Here is a 19,014-nt window from a genome sequence, read left to right on the forward strand (position 1 = left end):
CACACACACGCACACACATACAGTAATGAGCAAAGTGGCGAGACAGGCTTAGCAGCTCTGCCCACAAGCTTTACTTTACTAACATTTAATACGCTGCAATACAACAATTAACGCTTTGCTCAACCGAGTCCAAAGTGCACCTCCAAGACTGACAGACATTCCTGATGAAGGTTATACATTGTCTAAGGACCAAGTGCATTTTACATAAATTCTGGATTGCAAAACTGTATTACATAATCATTTTACATCACAACTTTTTACATTTGGAAACACATTGACATGATGCACATTCATATTGTTCTGCAGTGAACATTAAGCTTTAAAAATTAATCTAGGGAGAAAACATATATAAAACATATTTTATACTTTAAAGAAACTGTATGGAGTATTTCTATAGAAATTTGGATTTAAACACAAACCTATAGAGAGGAAAAAGTGTGAAAACTAGTCCCCTCTTCCCTCTATTTATGGTTTTAAATTGGGTTTTTATTTGTCAATTTGTCTTTGTTTTATTTCTAAACGTGTGAATGTAAAATATTGTATACAAAGCAGAGCCTTCTTCGTCTCCTCAGCGCTTCACGTCGTAACGCCGTTTCTGATTGGCTGCCGCGAAGACGGACGGGGGCGTACCGAGTGACGTTCGAGTTTTGAGTGAAGAGGGAGGGATATAAACTTGAAGACCGGCTCGCGTGATGATCATTTGAGGTCAAGTCTACACAGCATCACCAGAAACATCTCGAAGACCGACGTTTCAAAAGCAGAGAGAATCTGAAAATAACACGCTATAACCAGCGAGAGAGAGAAACGCACCGATTTCGATACGCGCACCAGTAAATCCAACATGAACGGGCAGATGAACGGTTTCCACAACTCCCTGATTGATGAAGACTGCTTTTTGTTCACGTCGGAGTCTGTCGGTGAAGGACACCCTGGTATGTATCATAACACGGTTAACGTTACGTTATAAATAAGATTTTCGTGTCACAAGGTCGCGCGGAAGGCAAACACAGTCGGGCACGAGATCCCTCAGCTAGCACGTGCTAATAGCTGCTGATAACTATTTTACATGTCTATACATAAAAACATATGCAATTATAACAGTTTATTATACTGTAATCATGTCAAGGGCAGGAAAAATGCGTTATTCTTTAACGTACGCTGACTTGGGTAAAGTGGGAGGTAACGTTGTTTGTCTCTTTGGCCTGGCGCGGCGGAGTCACCGGATTTGAGGACCAAAGCTAATCTCACGAATGTAGGCCATGAACGCTTTAAGGGCTTATTTATAATGTTATTTTCGTTTTTATAACTATATATAAATAGAACTAATAGTCACAACATATTGGCTCCTAATAATTCTGCTTATTTCTATTTGAAGGCCGCGCGCTGTGTTGTCGGCGGGCTCGCGGAACATGTGTTCATGTGTAATGCGGATACCCCGCGCGTGTTGTTGTTCTGCCGGTTTGTCCGGTTGCGTATTTTACACGTCAAGACGAGCCTCCAACTTGTTCCAGTCCAAGAATTATAAATCATCATTCCCCTCATTACTTTTATTGGTAGTCTTTATTCACTGGCCTGTGAGATCAGCGAATATTAATGCCTGCGCGTGTCATCACCGCGTGCTAGTGAAAGCGTCGCTACATGCATGTATTTTGTTCTCTCTATAAGCCGCTGTTTGTTTGACATTTTTTAGGCCGTCCCTGGGCTGTGACACCCCTACACGTGGTGTAAACTTACCTTCTCGCTCAACTGGCCGCGACTATTGCGTCAGCGCACCTCTTAGGCCTGAAATATAACAGTTACAATACACGAACGCAAACGCCTCTAGCTAGCGATTTTAAGCGTCACCGCGTTCATACATTTTAGGGGCATTCATACCGCACGCGGGATTTACTGCAGTTTGCATATTTATTAATTGTTTGTGGTGCTTGTATATACAAATGCGCCTGACGTAACGTTACGTCTTTGACCAATGCGGCACGCCTCTATCTCTGCGTTTGATGCAGTACGTCAAATGAGTACGCGGTATTCATAAAACCGGGTGCGAACATTAGCCACATGACATAACGTTACTGGATTCGCTCAGATTCACAAGTATGCATTGATGATTTGTAATTCAGTAATTATAGGACTGCATAAACTGAGTTGTCGGATTGGAAAAATTAAGAAAATGGCAAAGAACTGTGAAACCGGCAGATAGTGCTGTAGGTACCAAGAATAACATTTAGGTTAAATTGTAGTTGTTTAAAACCAGTAGTCGTAACTTGTCAACAGTTATTACCTCACAGGTCAAAGAACACACTGGTCACTGCAGACATGGCCTGATGTGTTTTTTTTTCCAGGAATGTTTTTGCTACACACACCTCCAGACTTCACCTACAGATGAGAAGTTAGTTCTTTATCCAATTCGGTATGTGCTCTGATTTAAGATGTCAAGCACATCAGGTCAGATTTATCAAATGCGGCCTTGGTTCCGGTAGTATTTTTCCCTTAGAGATTTTTAAAGTCTTTAGGAGTTATAAGCCATAAAACCAAATAGATACTAGCTGAATCACAATATGACAATCTTTGATTTAAAGCAAAGTATGTGGAAGTTGGACAAAAAGACAAAGGTGCAAGATTAACTACAGTCCCATGAAGTATTTCAAGAGACATAATTGAAACAAATGATGGGAAAATGAAAGACTTCTGATTTTGTGTCTAAATGTATATTACAGTATGCTGTTTATTGCCACTCACACCTAAATATTTAAGTAATTTGAGTGGGCGGGTACTGAAGTGCTTTTTTGGAGCTGGTTATGATTCTCTGATTAGTGGAAGTTTCTTTGCGGAATCATGGGTAATGTAGTTTTTCCACAAGAAATTCTGCTAATAAACTTGGAGAAAAAATGAAAGCTGAGAACATGGGCTGATGGATAAAAAAAAACATGCCATAGATTAACTACCTCGCAGCTCACAATAGGTCTATGAATTGCTGTTAAAATAAATGTTCATATGGAGAAAATGAACATGACTCTTTTAGATTTCTCTATTACGAGATGACAAGTCAGGGCTCAATTTTTCGAGGTTGTATAAAGCACTCGCATCCTTGTAGAAATCTTAGTTACAAGTCTGACGCTTGTAGTTATGGTGCTTCTGACATGGTGTGAAAGCAACATTATTGAAAATAACTTTTGATTGAGCCTTAGGTGTTTACAGGGGAGGGGCATTCTAGTTCTCAACCATTTGATTGGACAAATCTGTTATCTAGTACAGGACGAGTCATCAATATTTACATTTAGCAGTAAACAACAAAGATGGCATCAAATCTAGTGTGTGTGTACTAAAAGCTGCAAAACTTGATTTCATCAGCGTTTTAAAACCGTTTCTCTATCAGATCAACCACTATCATGGGGTGACAGTCAAAGAATCTTGTAAAGCAAGTTCAGTGACACCAAATGTTTGGGAAATGTTACAGTCACAACATCGCAAGGGTGCACTTTGTTCCATGAGATCACATGTTACAGTGTACAGTCGTAAAGTTTGTTTGTGGACAGGTCTGCCGTATCATGTTTTTGTCATCCGTGGACTGACGCCTGTACACATGGTGTGACCTTTCCCCTCTCGCTCCACTGCCCTCACTACTGCATCAGTGTGCTTTCTAATGAGCTCAGCGTAGGTCTAAGTTCAGCGCTGATGGTGTGGGGGAGGGTTAGCAGCCCCGCTGCAGCTGATTAGCTTGGCTTACCTCTGCCCTAAATATAGATGGTTACTCCAGGGACTGCAGTGGAGTGGCAGTTTGGGCATTAGAGAGGCCGTACTGCAGTGAGCTAATGTACTTCACCTGTTGTATGGGAAATATTTTATTTCTAATTGGTTGATTAAACGGTTACACCTCTCATTCCTCTGTTCCAGATAAGATTTGTGACCAGATCAGTGACGCTGTGTTGGACGCCCACCTCAAACAGGATCCTGATGCCAAAGTAGCATGTGGTGAGTGTCAAATTATGCTTACCTGCACGCTTTTCTCCATGCTTGCAACTTGAATCTTTTTACTGTGTGCTCTAACCCCCTTCAATCTGTCCTGGCAGAGACGGTTGCCAAGACTGGAATGATCTTACTGGCCGGTGAGATCACCTCTCGTGCTGTCGTGGATTATCAGAAGGTTGTCAGGGACACCATCAAGCACATTGGATACGATGACTCTTCCAAAGGTATAGCGGCACTAAATGTCAGGGGAAAGAGTGCTACTATGCTGCCATAATACTTGCAGAACTTATGACACTGCATAATCTGTGGGTTTATGATTTTGTATTAGCTGCCAGTTGGATTTAGGGTAGAATTAATCAGCTTTTTAATTGTACTTTTAGGGTTTGACTTCAAGACCTGCAATGTGCTTGTGGCTCTTGAGCAGCAGTCACCTGATATTGCTCAGGGGGTTCACCTTGACCGCAGTGAAGAGGATGTTGGAGCTGGAGACCAAGTAAGAGCTAGATAATGACTTTCTTTGTTCATATGCCAGGATGTGAATTGGTTTATAAGGAGAATCTAGATGTTATCTTTACTGGATTGACTGAGTACTTTGCTTCTTAGGGCTTGATGTTCGGTTATGCCACTGATGAGACCGAGGAGTGTATGCCTCTCACTATTGTCCTGGCCCACAAGCTGAACGCTAAAATGGCTGAACTACGCCGCGACTGCACCCTGTCCTGGCTGCGACCTGATTCCAAAACCCAGGTGAGAATGTCGTTGGAAATCAGTAGCAAAATACACTATCCTACAAAGGTTTGGGGTCAGTAAGAGTGAATTAAAAAATGCAGTAAATTAATCAAAAGTGAGCGTAAAGACAATGTTACAAAAGATTCCCATTTGAAATCGGCTCTTTACTTTTCTGTTTCTAGCTTTCTAAAAATGAACCATCATTTCCACAAAAGATTGATAATTGATATGTTTCTTGAGCAGCATATCAACCTACTAGAATGATTTCTGAAGTATAATGTGACACTGAAGACCTGAGTAATTACTTTGAATTTTTTTTAATTTTATGCCTGTATCTTGTAGACTTGTGCCGGTATTCGGTAATGCGATATATCACGGTAATGAATATGCACGATATTGTTATCGTGGGCACTTCTAAATACCATGAATAATTATATATTACAAATTATTCTGAATTTTGAATGCATTTTAAGAATACTTTTCCTATCAACTGGTCAACATGCACAACACTGCTGTATGCTGGGTCAAAGACACTTGTGGGCACTCTGATGTAAACAAGCGTGGACCAGAAGCACATGGCGGAACATGTAAATTTTAAACTAAATTTCAATATCGTGATAATACCGTATACCGTGATAAAAGCATTAGCAATTAATCGCAACATGAAAATTTGATACCGGCATATCCCTAGTATCTTGTAGCGATTGTAACCATTCAGCTCAACTTCTGTTACTTTGTTCTCTAGGTGACGGTCCAGTACAGGCAGGACCGTGGGGCCATGATTCCGGTGCGTGTGCACACCATTGTAGTGTCTGTTCAGCATGATGAAGGAGTGTGTCTGGATGAGATGCGTGATGCTCTGAAGGAGAAGGTGGTGAAAGCTGTGGTGCCCAGCGTCTACCTGGATGATGACACCATCTATCACCTGCAGCCCAGCGGACGCTTTGTCATCGGAGGCCCACAGGTTTAAACTAAAACCATAACAGTGCAGTTTTTCGTGGGGTTCCTATGAGCATGGAAAAGCGGGAAAGAATTTCTTTGAATTGATTAAAAAAAATGTAATCATTTATATCCGATTATAATCAAAGTAATAGGTGTGGGAACTGAAGTGTATGTGTTATTGTTTTTTTGTGTATGTATAATGCATTATGGGCTATTTTTATTTCTTTTTCCCACTTTTTATTTCCCTAGATGTGGTGTTTGTTCAAACTGTAAGATTCTGATTTCTTCATGCTGTTTTTACAGGGAGATGCTGGTTTGACTGGCCGCAAGATTATCGTGGACACATACGGAGGCTGGGGCGCTCATGGAGGCGGTGCTTTCTCTGGGAAGGATTACACTAAAGTTGACCGTTCAGCTGCCTATGCGGCCCGCTGGGTGGCCAAGTCTCTGGTGAAGGCTGATCTGTGCAAGCGTGTCCTGGTCCAGGTGAATATTTAGCAGTCTTTCACTATGCAATAGTGAAGGGATTAGGGTTGGGCGATGTCTACAAAATTGGCATCGGACAATGTCTACAGTGAAACATCGCGATGGACGATAACATCGGGGGGAGGGCCGCCCGAAGCATGAATCTGTATTCCGAAAGGCACGGAAAACAAATAACAATTGCTAACGGTTGCCTGTTACATTACAGTACATAACATTTCACTTACCACATAAACAGAGTAAGGAGAGATGACTGAGGACGATAGCGAATGATTTGCAGATCCTGAGCATCGCTGACAAACATATAATCTTGTAAAATGTGTGGTAAGTACTGCCGCTTCATAGTATAAACAGTACGTGCGATCTCGAAAGTGAAACTAAAAAGCGATTGTGCATTCAAAAGCAGTTTCAATGCCCCGCATATTAATAGCGGCTCCCTGATGCCCGCAATTTATATACAGTATAATTGCCTAACGATATAACTGCTAGAGAAAGTAGGCTATTGAAATATATATTTTCCTCCCATCTCGTATTTATTCCCTTTAGGGTGTTCCGTAGTACACGTCATTTTATTTCCGAACACGGTATTGGGATAAGGTGGAATGCGGGGGGGTATGGTGGGGGGTGGGGGTTGTTGTATCACGATACCGGCTAAACATCGTGATATCTATCAGCCATCGGCGAAGGACAATGGCATCGTCTGTCGGCCCAACCCTAGAAGGGATAAGTACGCTCTTACCAATATACCGGTTTTCTTAGGTGTCCTATGCCATTGGAGTGGCCCACCCCTTGTCCATCTCCATCTTCCACTATGGAACCTCCCAGAGGAGCGAGAAGGAGCTGCTGGAGATCGTGAAGAAGAACTTTGACCTCCGCCCGGGCGTCATTGTCAGGTAAAGTGTGTTCCTCTGGGGCGGCCCAACCACCGCTTTTCGGTTTGATGGTTTCCCAGTCATCTTTTGCTCCCGCGTTTCCGGAGTTTGGTCTTTTGCACAGTTAACGTTAGAGAAGCTGATTGAGTTAACTGAACGTCCTTCTTGGTGCGTGGCAATTGTCTTACTCTGTCTCCTGTGCAATTCCAGAGAGCTGGACCTGAAGAGGCCCATCTACCAGCGCACCGCCGCCTATGGCCACTTTGGCCGCGAGTCCTTCCCCTGGGAAGTTCCCAAAAAGCTTAAATACTAAATCTGTAACCCCCCCCTCCTTTCATTGGGCGGTAGGTGTACATTACAGAGAAACCTACTCAACCCATCGGAGGGGGGAGATGTACCAAAACCCCTCACTCCTAACCTCACACCCGTTCCCAAAGGTAATTCACCTCCAATGGCATTCTCCCCATACAACTCCACCTTCAACCCTGTTGTTTGCTGTATTGTTTTCGAAATATCTGTGGATGTGTTTTTTTTTTTCTTTGTTTGATTTTAATGCGCCCTCTTCTCCCCCATCTCTCTTCGGCCCTTCCTTCCTTACCTACTTGCTTGACAGATCAAGTGATGGCAGAAATGGAGGTCAAAGGTTGTTCTGTGATGCTATGCATTGCTGGCTGAAGCACTAACCCCTCGACTTTTTGTTTTACCAACTAAGAGAACCAATGCTTACCATTTTCCAGGTCCACCATTTTATGCGTACCATCGCCAATGGGATCAAAACCTCTCGTGAAATGTCGAAAACCTGTCTTTAGTTGGATTCAACAAGAATGTGTTTAAGTTACATAGTGCAGGGATCGGATTGCGAAATTTTAAGAGACTTTTTACACATGCGTACTGTCGCCACGGTTCCATCCCGGTCGCCGCAGGCCGCGTTGTTTTTATTTCTGACGTGTTACAGAGAAGTCAGAAGCTGCTACCAACTGTGGTGGTTCTGCGGGGCCGGCGACGCAACTGTTCCCCTTCGGTCTCAATGGTGATTCCAGATTAAACTTTCTGGTAGCTGTTATGTGATGTTCTACTAGACCACGGCGGAGGCAAAGCACTCCCTCTCTGTGTGCGGCAACAGCGGGTGTAGCTACAGAGAAGCCCTGCTCCCTCGCCGGCGCAGAGGGGCTGCCTCCGCCTCTTGAATCGCTCCATACTTGAAAACTCAACCTAATATTTGCTCGGTGATCCTCTTGAGCCTCGGCGTCGGTACAGAAAAGCCTGGGATCTCAAGGTGTGACTGCCTCTATTACTTTTTGTACGTGAAAGGAATCATTTTTAAAGACAATGAATACTTGTTTTCATTTGCTTGAACACCGTAGTCGTGGTGTATGTCCCACGTGCCGGCTCTGTGGTCTTCCCTTGGTGTCCTACAGAAAGCTTTGGGCTCTTACCACAGGGTGGCGCTGGTAGCTGTGACCATTGTTACTTTTTTTTACGCGAGTGAAGGCAGGTAGATGAGACTGTCCATACGCACTCACGCACACGTTTTACGTTCAGAACTCCCGGCGCTCCCGCAGACAGAAGCGAGTCTGGTCGGTGTTGTACAGAGAAACCGGCTTCGTTTACATGCTCTCTCTGTTGGGTGCGTTTGGGTTGCGGTACAATATATTTTGTTTTAATTCCAGAGATTAGTGCATCGGACTGGTTACTGAAAGAGTAGAAGTGCCTTTTTCTATTGTTTCTTTTCCTTTGTCACTCATCTTCTCGCCTTCCCCCTTAGTTCACCTGCTCTCCTTTCCCCTGAGTTTCCTCTTGTGATACGTGTGAATCCACAGCGAACTCCTGAATTCCCTTCCTTTCAATGCTCCGTGATGGTTCTGTCCCCTATATCAGTGAAATGAATAAATTCTGACCCTTAAGACTCTTGTTTTATGGTATTTCACATTCCTGTCAGATTCATTGTTTGTTTGTTTTTTCCTCTTTCCCTCCTTGAAACATTTCCAGCCCTTTCCGTGGTTGAGGTACAAAATTGGGCCTTCAATGAGCGTTGTTTTAAAGGTGTTTAAACCTTTTTATGCTTGGAACTCATACAAACTAAAATTGAGTAAATTTGTGTTTTTCTGTAAAACTACACTGCTATTCAAATGTTTAGGGTTGTTTAATTTTTTTTTTTTTTTTTTCCACGTTTATACTCTCCATGGCTTCATTTAATCAAAAAAACAGTAATCTTGTGAAATACTACGATTTAAAATAACTTTATTTGAATATATTTTTAAATATTAATTTATTCCTGTGATGGTAAAGGTGAATTTTCAGCATCATTACTTAAGTCTTCAATGTCACATGATCCTTCAGAAATAATTCTGATATGCTGATTTGATGCTTTAACATTATCAGTGTTGAAAACTTTGTTGAAAGCAGTTTTTGCTGCATAATATTTTTGTGTAAAGTTCTTCTCCCACCCCCCTGGATTCTTGGAATAGAAAGTCTTTTGTAACATGATAAATATATTTACTGTTCATTTTGATTAATTTAATTCCTCCTTGCTGAATAAAAGATCTTACACAAAATATAGAAATTTACTAACCCTAAACTTTTGAACAATAACAATCATGAAGATGGATCATTGAAATTTGTGGAGCACATCGGCAGGGGTTTCTGTAAGTCCATACATGTAGTCTTGAAACTCAAAGATCACATGGCTTAAAAATAGCATGCTATTGGATACTTTAGGGCAGGGGTAGGCAACGTCGGTCCTGGAGTGCCACGGTCCTGTAAAGTTCTAAAATTTTTTTTTTTTTTTTTTAATCCAACCCTAATCAAACACCCCAAAAAAAAATTATGCATTTTGCATTACGGCAAATTGTTGTTTACATTACAATATAATGTAAAATGAAAATGAAAAGAAATGAAAATCATTCTGTCTAGACAATGATGTTTGTTCATTAAAATTAGCATGAATTAAAAATCAGTGCAATTAGATTATTAAAGATGATTTATAGGCTACTTACACTCGTATCTAACAAATGTTACAATGTATTGTCAGTGTGTATGACCAGTGCAACAAGATATTCAGTAAGAAAAATATGTAGTTTACTCTGCATAAAACAATGCATAAATTGCTATTAGGTTTTTTTTAGTTTTTTTTACCTCCGGAGGGTTAGACTAAGTATTTTAACCTAAAACAGGTTAAAATGAACATGAATGCTTAGAAATATGAGGAAAAAGTTGTCTTGCAAGTGTCAAGCCATTGCAAATTAATGACACAACTCTGAAAAATGACGGAAATTCAGTGTAAGAGTAAACAAAGAACACCAGAGTTTCATATTTGGTGATCCTTAGTCTTATATATATATATATATGTATATGTGTGTGTGTGTGTATTTTAGGATGAGTGGATTGAGCAGTGCAGCCTCATTCCTTGGAGAACTAATGCTTAAAAATAAAACCTTTAAAAAAAAAAGTTAAACCAAATTTAACCAGACAAAAAGGCAAATTTGAAGTCACCTTTGCTGTGACAAACCACAAAACCAGTGTCATTCTACATCACTCATTAAATATCGAGGACTCGCACAAATGTGCAAACCTCACCACTGTGATTGTACTCAACAGTTTTGATCGTGAGAAATCTCTAAACTGTTGATATGATATACTGTTCTGACAGAAAAGCCGGAGTAATTTTCAAAGGTGATCCCATCATTCCAGTCTCACAGTGGTGTCAGAAATGTTCAGGTAAGGAAACCACTATTTGACTGAGCTTTTGCTAAGGGCAAAATACCATAGGTTAGAAGACAATACATGGCATGCCTGTATACACCCTAAGACTGTTCACAGTTGAAAGCAAGTTTGTTTATTCAAACATAAAGCGACTGTTTAACAGTAATGAAATAATAAAAGCGGGAAGTATATAGTGACACAATGCCATAATATGGTTAAATCAACATGTCTTTGTGCATAAAGCGTGAGAACAAAGCTACATAAGATTTTCAAGAGGTGAAGAGCAATTTTCAAAAGCCAGAAGCAAAACAGATCCATTGCAGTCTAGCACAAAAGGTTATTTTGTATCAATATGTTGATATATTATAAAACATTTTCAGGATATGACATCAACAGAGAGAAAAATACTCTTGTGTCTTTACTAGTGACTTTCACATTAAGGCTCAAGAAATATTGAGTCAACCATTTATTGTAGCTATTTTGCCATTTATAGGCCTTGACATTGTCAAGTAAACTAAACATTTAGTATGCCCTACAATAATTTACCATAGTAATAGATTCAGATCAAATACTATAGTGACATTCTATAGTTTTTTATGACAGTGGTGTCTAATACAAAGTGTAGGACCAATAACTGCAATACAATATTTTAACCAAAACTATGGTTACTATAGAAAATATTTGGTATGCCCTACAATAATTTACCATAGTAATAGATTCAGATCAAATACTATAGTGACATTCTATAGTTTTTTATGACTGGTGTCTAATACAAAGTGTAGGACCAATAACTGCAATACAATATTTTAACCAAAACTATGGTTACTATAGAAAATATTTGCATAATACAGGGAGTATACTGAACATCCTCTAATGAACACAAAAATGTGCTGTTTTAGTTTAAAAATTTACATTATCACTGATCAAATGTTTATGCACCCCCAATGTAATGATTCGTATGCAAGATAATATTGTAACTGAACTTTGAATTGACCTCACTGATGGCTTGTGCAAACCACTGAAAAGACTGATAAAGTATCGTGAGATCAGTGATGTTGCTTGAGCAACAGTATTTCTTTTTGTTAAAATAATAGCTGCCCCAGAAAGCATGTTTTTCTATTTTATCTTGTTTGCTGAAGATATTATCCAAGCCTATGACTTTGTTAGCCTAAATTTCAACTCGAAAAGCAAATATAACCCTGAAAATCCAGGAAAGGAGGAAAAATGCTGTGGCGTTGGTCCAGTAGGCCCATCAGCCTTTCATATAGGCTACATTGTTAATGCTGAGACACTGTTAAAACTCACACAAATAACCTTTGAACCTGTTGGAAGAAAACACAAAAAGAGTGTCAACACTCAAATCAAAAACCGATCAATAAGTCAATACATACTGCGTTTTTGTTTTCAAATGGTAATGTTGACCCCAGAAGTTCATTTATATTTAATATGATAAGTCACACTGAACATACTAGGTGTAATGACTCAAAGAAGGAGCAGTAAGTTATCCAATGGGTCAGAATTATGTTCAGTAAATAAAGGAATTTATCAATTTATTAGCAATTGATTGACATTTGGCAAACTAAACGTCAACATTACCGTGTAGTATAGACAGCTGAAACAGATTATTCCCACACGTTCTTCTGACAGAAGGGAACTGCCTGTAAGAGTGAAATCAATTTATGCATAAAATTTCACGTACAACATCCAGAACATAAGCTAAAGGTGATTAGAATACTAGAATGTGCATGCACATTTATACGGCATAAGGCTTTTTGGTGCACTTACCCCACAGTCAACAGCAGTCTGGAGGTCTCTGCAGCTGTAGATTGGTCCGAGACTACAGGGGTCAGCAGCAATGACAGGCTCCTCCTCACCAGAAACACACAAATTTGCCTTCTATAGGGTCCAGAAAACAGAAAAAAATACCTAATTTAAACATTTCAAACTATTAAAGGAATAGTTCGCCCAAAAATGAAAATTAACCCTTGATTTACTCACCCTCAAGCCATCCTAGGTGTATGACTTTCTTCTTTCAGACGAATACAATCGGAGTTACATTTAAAAATGTCCAGGCTTTTCCAAGCTTTATAATGGCAGTGAATGGTGGTTGAGATTTTGAAGCCCAAAAAAAGTGCATCCATTCTTCATAAAAAGTGCTCCACAAGGCTTAATAAAGGCCTTCTGAAGTTAATCGATGCATTTGTGAATGAAAAATATACATATTTAAAACTTTATCAATTGTAATCTCTAGCTTCCGCTGTCATACGCACGTTCGCGAGAGAGTGGCGTTCCAGCTGATGATGTAGGACGTAGGCGTGGCATAAACTCCAGTGACAGTATGCTAGTCTCGCAACCCCCCGGAGCCATGTGAAGTACTTTTTTTTTATGATGGATGGATGCACTTTTATGGGCTTCAAAATCTCGACCAACATTATAAAGCTTGGAAGAGCCAGGACATTTTATAACTCAGATTATATTCATTTTTGGGTGAACTATCTCTTTAAGCACATTCAACCAAAACATATTTGTTAGAAAGTCAAATGAAGTAATGTTGTATTTTAAGGCGAATTCTGTTTTTTTTTTTTTTTTTGTCAAGTCATCTGAATGGTGTACACTCACATGATATGAAGACTATACTCATAATAGTATTCTATAAGTGTTTTAATTATACATGTCAATGTATTACGGCAAGTTGATGACGTGACCTGTTTCACTAAAGGCAATAGCTGCGTCCCAAATGACGCACTATACACTATGCACTCATACACTATGTACTTATGCACTATGTACTCAACCATGTATAGTATGAATTATATAAGGTTATTTTGTCATTCATAATCGGAGTCTCATAGCCCCTCCCCCTTCGGTACGTAATTAAAACTGCGACAATTGAGTGCATAAAGTGTCCAACATTCCACACTTAATTTTTTCGGTTATTTAAGTGCATCATCTGGGTATTTAAAGTGCACTTTTTCTTTTTGGAATTTTCAGTGTGAATGCACTACTCGCACCATTTATACTACTAAACGTCATAGAATAGTGCATAAGTACGCGATTTGGGACGCACCTATTATGCTAGAAACGTGTTGTTTGGTGACACGAAGAGCAAAAATAGTAAGTCAAACACACTTATTATCGTGCTTTACCAGCGGAGACAACAAGAGAATCAGTACCTCTGAAAAGCTCTGAAGCCAGGAGACAGAAAGCCCGCCAAGGCGCGTAAACAATGGTACGTTTTAACAGGTTAGACCGCTCTCTAAAACCAAGTATTGGTGCAATTTACGTAAAACTCAGAGACAACCATGCTGATCCGTGTCAACAGATTGCAGTGCCATGTGTAACACCATTGTGACTGATCGGTACTTAAATTACACAGACGACAGCGATGCTAACGCTAGTAAAGCAACTACTGACAATGCAGCAGGGTTGGAAGGGAACAAACAAAACAACAGGATTTCAATACCCTTAAGTGTTGAGTTTAGTGCACAGTTTATTCATGGACACCTAGCAAAGCCTTACCAATCTCATAGCACCATGCTAAACACCATTCACACCTTAACAATCGCACAGCAATGCACTGATGTTATATTGGCGGGTTTTGCATGGGTAAACAACAAATGTGTGCTCTGATTTTTCTTTGTTCAGTGAATTTTTGCAGGTGAAATCCAGTCATTTTAATTGAAATCAATGCGGTCAGGAATTTTGCATGAGGGCGAAAGATTTCTTCACGCAGATTTCACATGGGATTCAAGTTGGTCAAGCAAATTCACCAAGTTGACCAACAATGCCTGAAAACCTGCTTGGTTTGAAAGTGGCTTCTGGTTGAGCTGTGCTTCATAAACTGCTACACAACTGAAAACGGAGAACAGACCTTTTTTACGTATCTATTGTGGATTTCACCTGCAAAAATTGTAGGTAAAACTGAACAACGGTAAATGTGACCGCACATTAACATTTCTTAAGAAACTGTAAAAATCTAGTAGTTTCTACCTTACAAATGTCCAGCGCCCCCTGCTGTTTGCTCAGAAATACACTGAGCTGGTTCCCATGACGCTGCACAAAAGTCTCACACTAGATGAGATAAAGAAATGATAGTAAACTTACAAATTAAGTGCATTTAAAAGTCAGTCATTTAAAGGAGCAGACTGATGTCTAACCTTTGGCATGGCACTGGGGTGCAGTTGGCAGACGGTGTTCAGGAATGAAGCAGCCTGGAGCTCGGTGGCATTGGAGCCCAGATGCATATGAGTCAAAACTGCCAATGTAAGGCAGGAATCACAATCAGAAAGCACCTCAGCCGCTGTTAAATAAAGAGAAAGGGATGAAGAAACAGGATGGGAGGTAAGTTTGTTCACAGAGACAAAACAAAATTATAACAGAACAGAAGTGTTAATTCAAAGGGGAAAAAAAAACTAGAAGCCAAAGTCTGGACTCTAACCGTGGACGGGATGCTCCCGTATTTCACAAAGACGAAGCAGAGTGCATATGAAGTTAGGTGAAATATTGTTCAGTAGCATGTCAACCAACAGCTGGACGTATTTTTCAACCATTTTATTGCACTGTGGCTGAACCAGAGGAGGAAACTCTCTGCACAAACTCTCCAGCAGGACCGTTATGATGCTCTGTAAAGTACAAAAATGACAAAACACTGGAAGTCAAGGTATTTTCGAATTAAATATGAGAGGTTTAGGACTCCAACTCTGTGTGTTTTGAATAGCATACTAACATACTCTTCCCGCCGTACAATATGCAAACATGAAATATCCAGATGATCTGCTACCTTTGAAAAAGCGTAGTAGTGTATAAGAAGCACTATGTGTGATGTACAGTATCCCACAATACAGTGTGCTTGATTTGGCCTTTTATTTCCATTGTGGAGAAAATTGAACCTAATTACAGCATCTGTCTTGACTCATCATTTGATCAGACTACCAAAACATAAGACATTTTTAAACTAAATTGAATTAATGCAAAATTATTTAATTTATTTAGAAGATGATTTGTGTGACAACAATGTAGCATACTTTGAAACATTTATTAACGCTTTTAGCTTACTAGTTAAATGAAATCCTTGGTGAAAAAAGTACACTTTAACATACTTTTAAAAAGAGTAGTTATTATGGAAATAGTATCCTCTGAAAGAATATACTTAAGCGCAGTGTTGAAAATTTTCACCTATTTCAATTTAAGTTTAGTTGCTGCCTTAAATTAAGTATTCTTCGACTTGGTTGTATGAGTCATTTCAACTTCAAAAAATTGAATTGAATCTCATAAAAAGTGTTGAATTATAAGTTTTGATGAGTTAAAGTAATGTAAAAACATGGCCATGACTTACTGATCATATTTTCTTTTAAAGTGTGTGAGCTGAATGTAATGATTTTGGGCACTTAACTGAATGTTAATTGCAATTACATGAAAATGTATTATAGATTAAATTGATATTAAATGCAATTAGCTGAACTTTAGAGTGCTCTTTTGATCCACTTAAGTACATCTTTATATGTAATTGCATAATTACTTCTATTGTATTGAAATATGGTTAAAATGCACTGCTGAAAATACTGACAAGCACGGTAAACTATACTTTGCTCTCATTGCTACAAACTTGCATGTCATGTACAGTATTTAAATTTATTTGTAATTTCACATTCTTCATAACTAAGTTGCAATTTTAAATACATAAACTTTAAATGTAATATCAAAATAAAACATCAAAATAAGTGTACATCAAAGTATGACAAAAGACTGTTAAAATAATTATTTAAAATTTACTAATTATTTGAAATGTAAAACATTTCATCTGGTATTACTACAAAGTGCACTTTTTAAAAGTGTGTTAAGAAACACAGTCATGAATGTGTACTCAGTCTCTAAGTACACTTAAGTTGCCTTTTATTTTATTAGTACTATATTATCTTTTAAGATTTAAAGTAGGACTACAAGTGCACATTCAATACAATTAAGCAGACTTCTTTTTCTGAACTCAGCCCGTATGTATTGTGATTTTTCACCTGAGTCCTCTCTCTGGGAAACAGATACCCAAGTGTGCTCACAATGTATGTGCAAACCGAGCACTGAATGGACGTCTCCATCTGTATTAGAGAGCAGAGAAACCTAGTCAGCTGTGCAGAACATGCAAACAATAACTTCTAAATCACTTCCTCAAATGTTACCTTCATAGGCACTGGTACAGTTTTTGACATGTGATTAAGCAACAGATCTCTAATCTTGGCACTGTCACGTCCCCCACACAATCCAAGAAATGTACAGATGTCACCGGGTTGCTGAAGTGAAAGGTTGAAAGGATTAGCAGTAAAATAAACAGCAGTGGTTCTCAACCAAATACGAATCGAAATAATACAATGTCCTATAAATCAAATGCATGTTTTAATCTAACTATATACCGTACCATCATGCTGGAAATGAAGGTGATGGCCAGAGGAAGCATCTTTTCCACCTCAGCGTGGCAGATTTGAGTGATTTGGGGAGGCAACTTATCACACACTTGCTCAAGAGTGGCAGCTAATTTGGCCTAAAAAAATTAGATGAATGATTGCATTGATATTACAAAACAAAATTGATTTTCACCGGGTTGCTTAAGTGAAAGGTTGAAAGGATTAGCAGTAAAATAAACAGCAGTGGTTCTCAACCAAATGCGAATCGAAATAATACAATGTCCTATAAATCAAATGCATGTTTTAATATAACTATATATACTGTACCATCATGCTGGTAATGAAGGTGATGGCCAAAGGAAGCATCTTTTCCACCTCAGTGCGGCAGATTTGAGTGATTTGGGCAGGCAACTTATCACACACTTGCTCAAGAGAGGCAGCTAATTTGGCCTAAAAAATCAGATGTATGATTGCATAACAAAATTGATTTAAAGTGGCTCCAAAAATGATTTAGACATCTTCTTGAAGTAGGAATGCTATTACAGATACAGATATCAAACCAAGTGGCGTTTATTTTAAATAAAGTTAGTACAAGAGCAATTTTCATGCAAAACATTTCCTAAAAACCATAAAACAAATAATTTATACAGATTCTAGTTGTTTAACATAAGTGGATTATGTGAGGCCCTGTCTCATGAAAATGCGTATAAATAGTACGCCAAATACAAACAGAAAACCGTGGTACTGATACGCAAAATGGACTTTGGCGTGCATATACAGTATAATACGCAGTTTTCGCGTGCATATGATACGAAATTTGTTGGCGTGCATATGATACGCAGTTTTCGCGTGCATATGATACGAAATTTGTTGGCGTGCATATGATACGCATCTACCCCACAACCCTAATCCTACCCATTGCGTATCATATGCACGCCAAAGTCCATTTTTGCATATAAACAGTGCGCCAAATCGAAACATAAACTCGTACTATTGATACGCACTTTTATGAGATCGGGTTGGAAATGTGATGAACTACATCTGTGTTAATCTGCTAGGATAACTCTGTAAGGTAAAAGGGAGATTCATAAAATGTTTTTAAAAAAAAAAGCCTTGACAACAGTTGGTTGACAGTCATCGCAACAATGTCATGAGAAAATCTTGTGCAGTATGTGTTTACAGATGCCAGGTGGTTTGATGTTTTCTGTCTGTGTAATGCCTAGGTGTGTCTTAAAGGGATATATAGGTTCAGTACAAGTAAAGCTCAATGAACAGCATTTGTGACATGATGTTGATAACCACAAAAAAAATATTTCAGCGTGCCCCTCCTTTTCTTAAAAAAAGCAAAAAATCTGGGTTACAATGAGGCACCTACAATGCAAGTGAATGATTTCAGTTCATAAATGTTGAAAAATTACTCTTACTCTTACAAAATCACCTATCAGTAAAACAGTTAGGTTTCCTCTTGAGATTGGATTGAAAAAAATTGCCTATGTAATTTTTCTGTGCGGTTATATCCAATTTTACAACTTCAGGCCATGACAACACAACGACCGTAAAAATGAGGAGAACAACTTAAAGTCCCCCTGTAGTCAAATATTTTATCCCTTAAAACTTATCTTTGATCATGAAAATTACATATGTAAATGTTTTTTCTTGTGAAAATAATTTTCTCTGCCTTAAAATAGCTTGAATGTAACTCTACACCCTTGCCTCATTTATTATACGCTGATCTATGAATATGCAAATTAGTCCCGCCTCCACTCAGTCGCACCAGCCAGCGCCTCCTGATCCACTGAACTGTAGTAAACGCAAAACAATGGCATACACGGATAATGACTGATAAAAACTATGTTTTTATTAGCGAACAACTACAGTGAATACTGTAACATTCGTTAAAGTTACTTACTTGACGATGTTGTGTC

At 39.0% G+C, this 19,014-nt stretch overlaps 2 protein-coding genes across 3 annotated transcripts in view; one reads left to right on the forward strand and one right to left on the reverse strand.

Moving 5' to 3' along the window:
* Window positions 1-664: 664 nt before the first annotated feature.
* LOC107744110 (S-adenosylmethionine synthase-like) lies at window positions 665-8,901 on the forward strand. The gene is made up of 9 exons (XM_016557607.1): window positions 665-932; window positions 3,892-3,969; window positions 4,068-4,190; window positions 4,347-4,459; window positions 4,570-4,713; window positions 5,441-5,659; window positions 5,941-6,123; window positions 6,880-7,013; window positions 7,203-8,901. The coding sequence occupies exons 1-9, from the start codon at window positions 842-844 to the stop codon at window positions 7,303-7,305; spliced, it is 1,188 nt and encodes a 395-aa protein (XP_016413093.1). The 5' UTR covers window positions 665-841; the 3' UTR covers window positions 7,306-8,901.
* A 2,594-nt stretch (window positions 8,902-11,495) lies between these two features.
* sftpba (surfactant protein Ba) overlaps window positions 11,496-19,014 on the reverse strand; it is a 9,789-nt gene continuing 2,270 nt past the window's right edge. The window contains exons 4-12 of one of the 2 annotated variants that reach the window (XM_016557682.1): window positions 17,417-17,539; window positions 16,868-16,978; window positions 16,706-16,786; window positions 15,133-15,316; window positions 14,852-14,994; window positions 14,685-14,765; window positions 12,480-12,590; window positions 12,291-12,352; window positions 11,496-12,016 (exon numbers count right to left, since the gene is read on the reverse strand). In XM_016557682.1, the coding sequence (XP_016413168.1) occupies window positions 12,317-12,352; window positions 12,480-12,590; window positions 14,685-14,765; window positions 14,852-14,994; window positions 15,133-15,316; window positions 16,706-16,786; window positions 16,868-16,978; window positions 17,417-17,539 (870 nt within the window). In that variant the 3' untranslated portion in view covers window positions 11,496-12,016; window positions 12,291-12,316. Of the gene's footprint in view, window positions 12,017-12,290; window positions 12,353-12,395; window positions 12,591-14,684; window positions 14,766-14,851; window positions 14,995-15,132; window positions 15,317-16,705; window positions 16,787-16,867; window positions 16,979-17,416; window positions 17,540-19,014 lie in introns of those variants that run through there. The other variant, XM_016557681.1, reaches the window with a different exon arrangement.

This window comes from Sinocyclocheilus rhinocerous, unplaced genomic scaffold, assembly GCF_001515625.1.
Source record: "Sinocyclocheilus rhinocerous isolate Xijiao unplaced genomic scaffold, SAMN03320098_v1.1 scaffold287, whole genome shotgun sequence".
NCBI lineage: Eukaryota > Metazoa > Chordata > Actinopteri > Cypriniformes > Cyprinidae > Sinocyclocheilus > Sinocyclocheilus rhinocerous.

Excerpts from the sequence above, each read along its gene's own strand:
- LOC107744110 (XM_016557607.1), top strand. The coding sequence starts at position 842 with ATGAACGGGCAGATGAACGGTTTCCACAACTCCCTGATTGATGAAGAC. Across the intron at positions 4,714-5,440 it reads GACCTGATTCCAAAACCCAG|GTGACGGTCCAGTACAGGCA; the intron begins GTGAGAATGTCG and ends TTTGTTCTCTAG. Across the intron at positions 7,014-7,202 it reads CGCCCGGGCGTCATTGTCAG|AGAGCTGGACCTGAAGAGGC; the intron begins GTAAAGTGTGTT and ends GTGCAATTCCAG.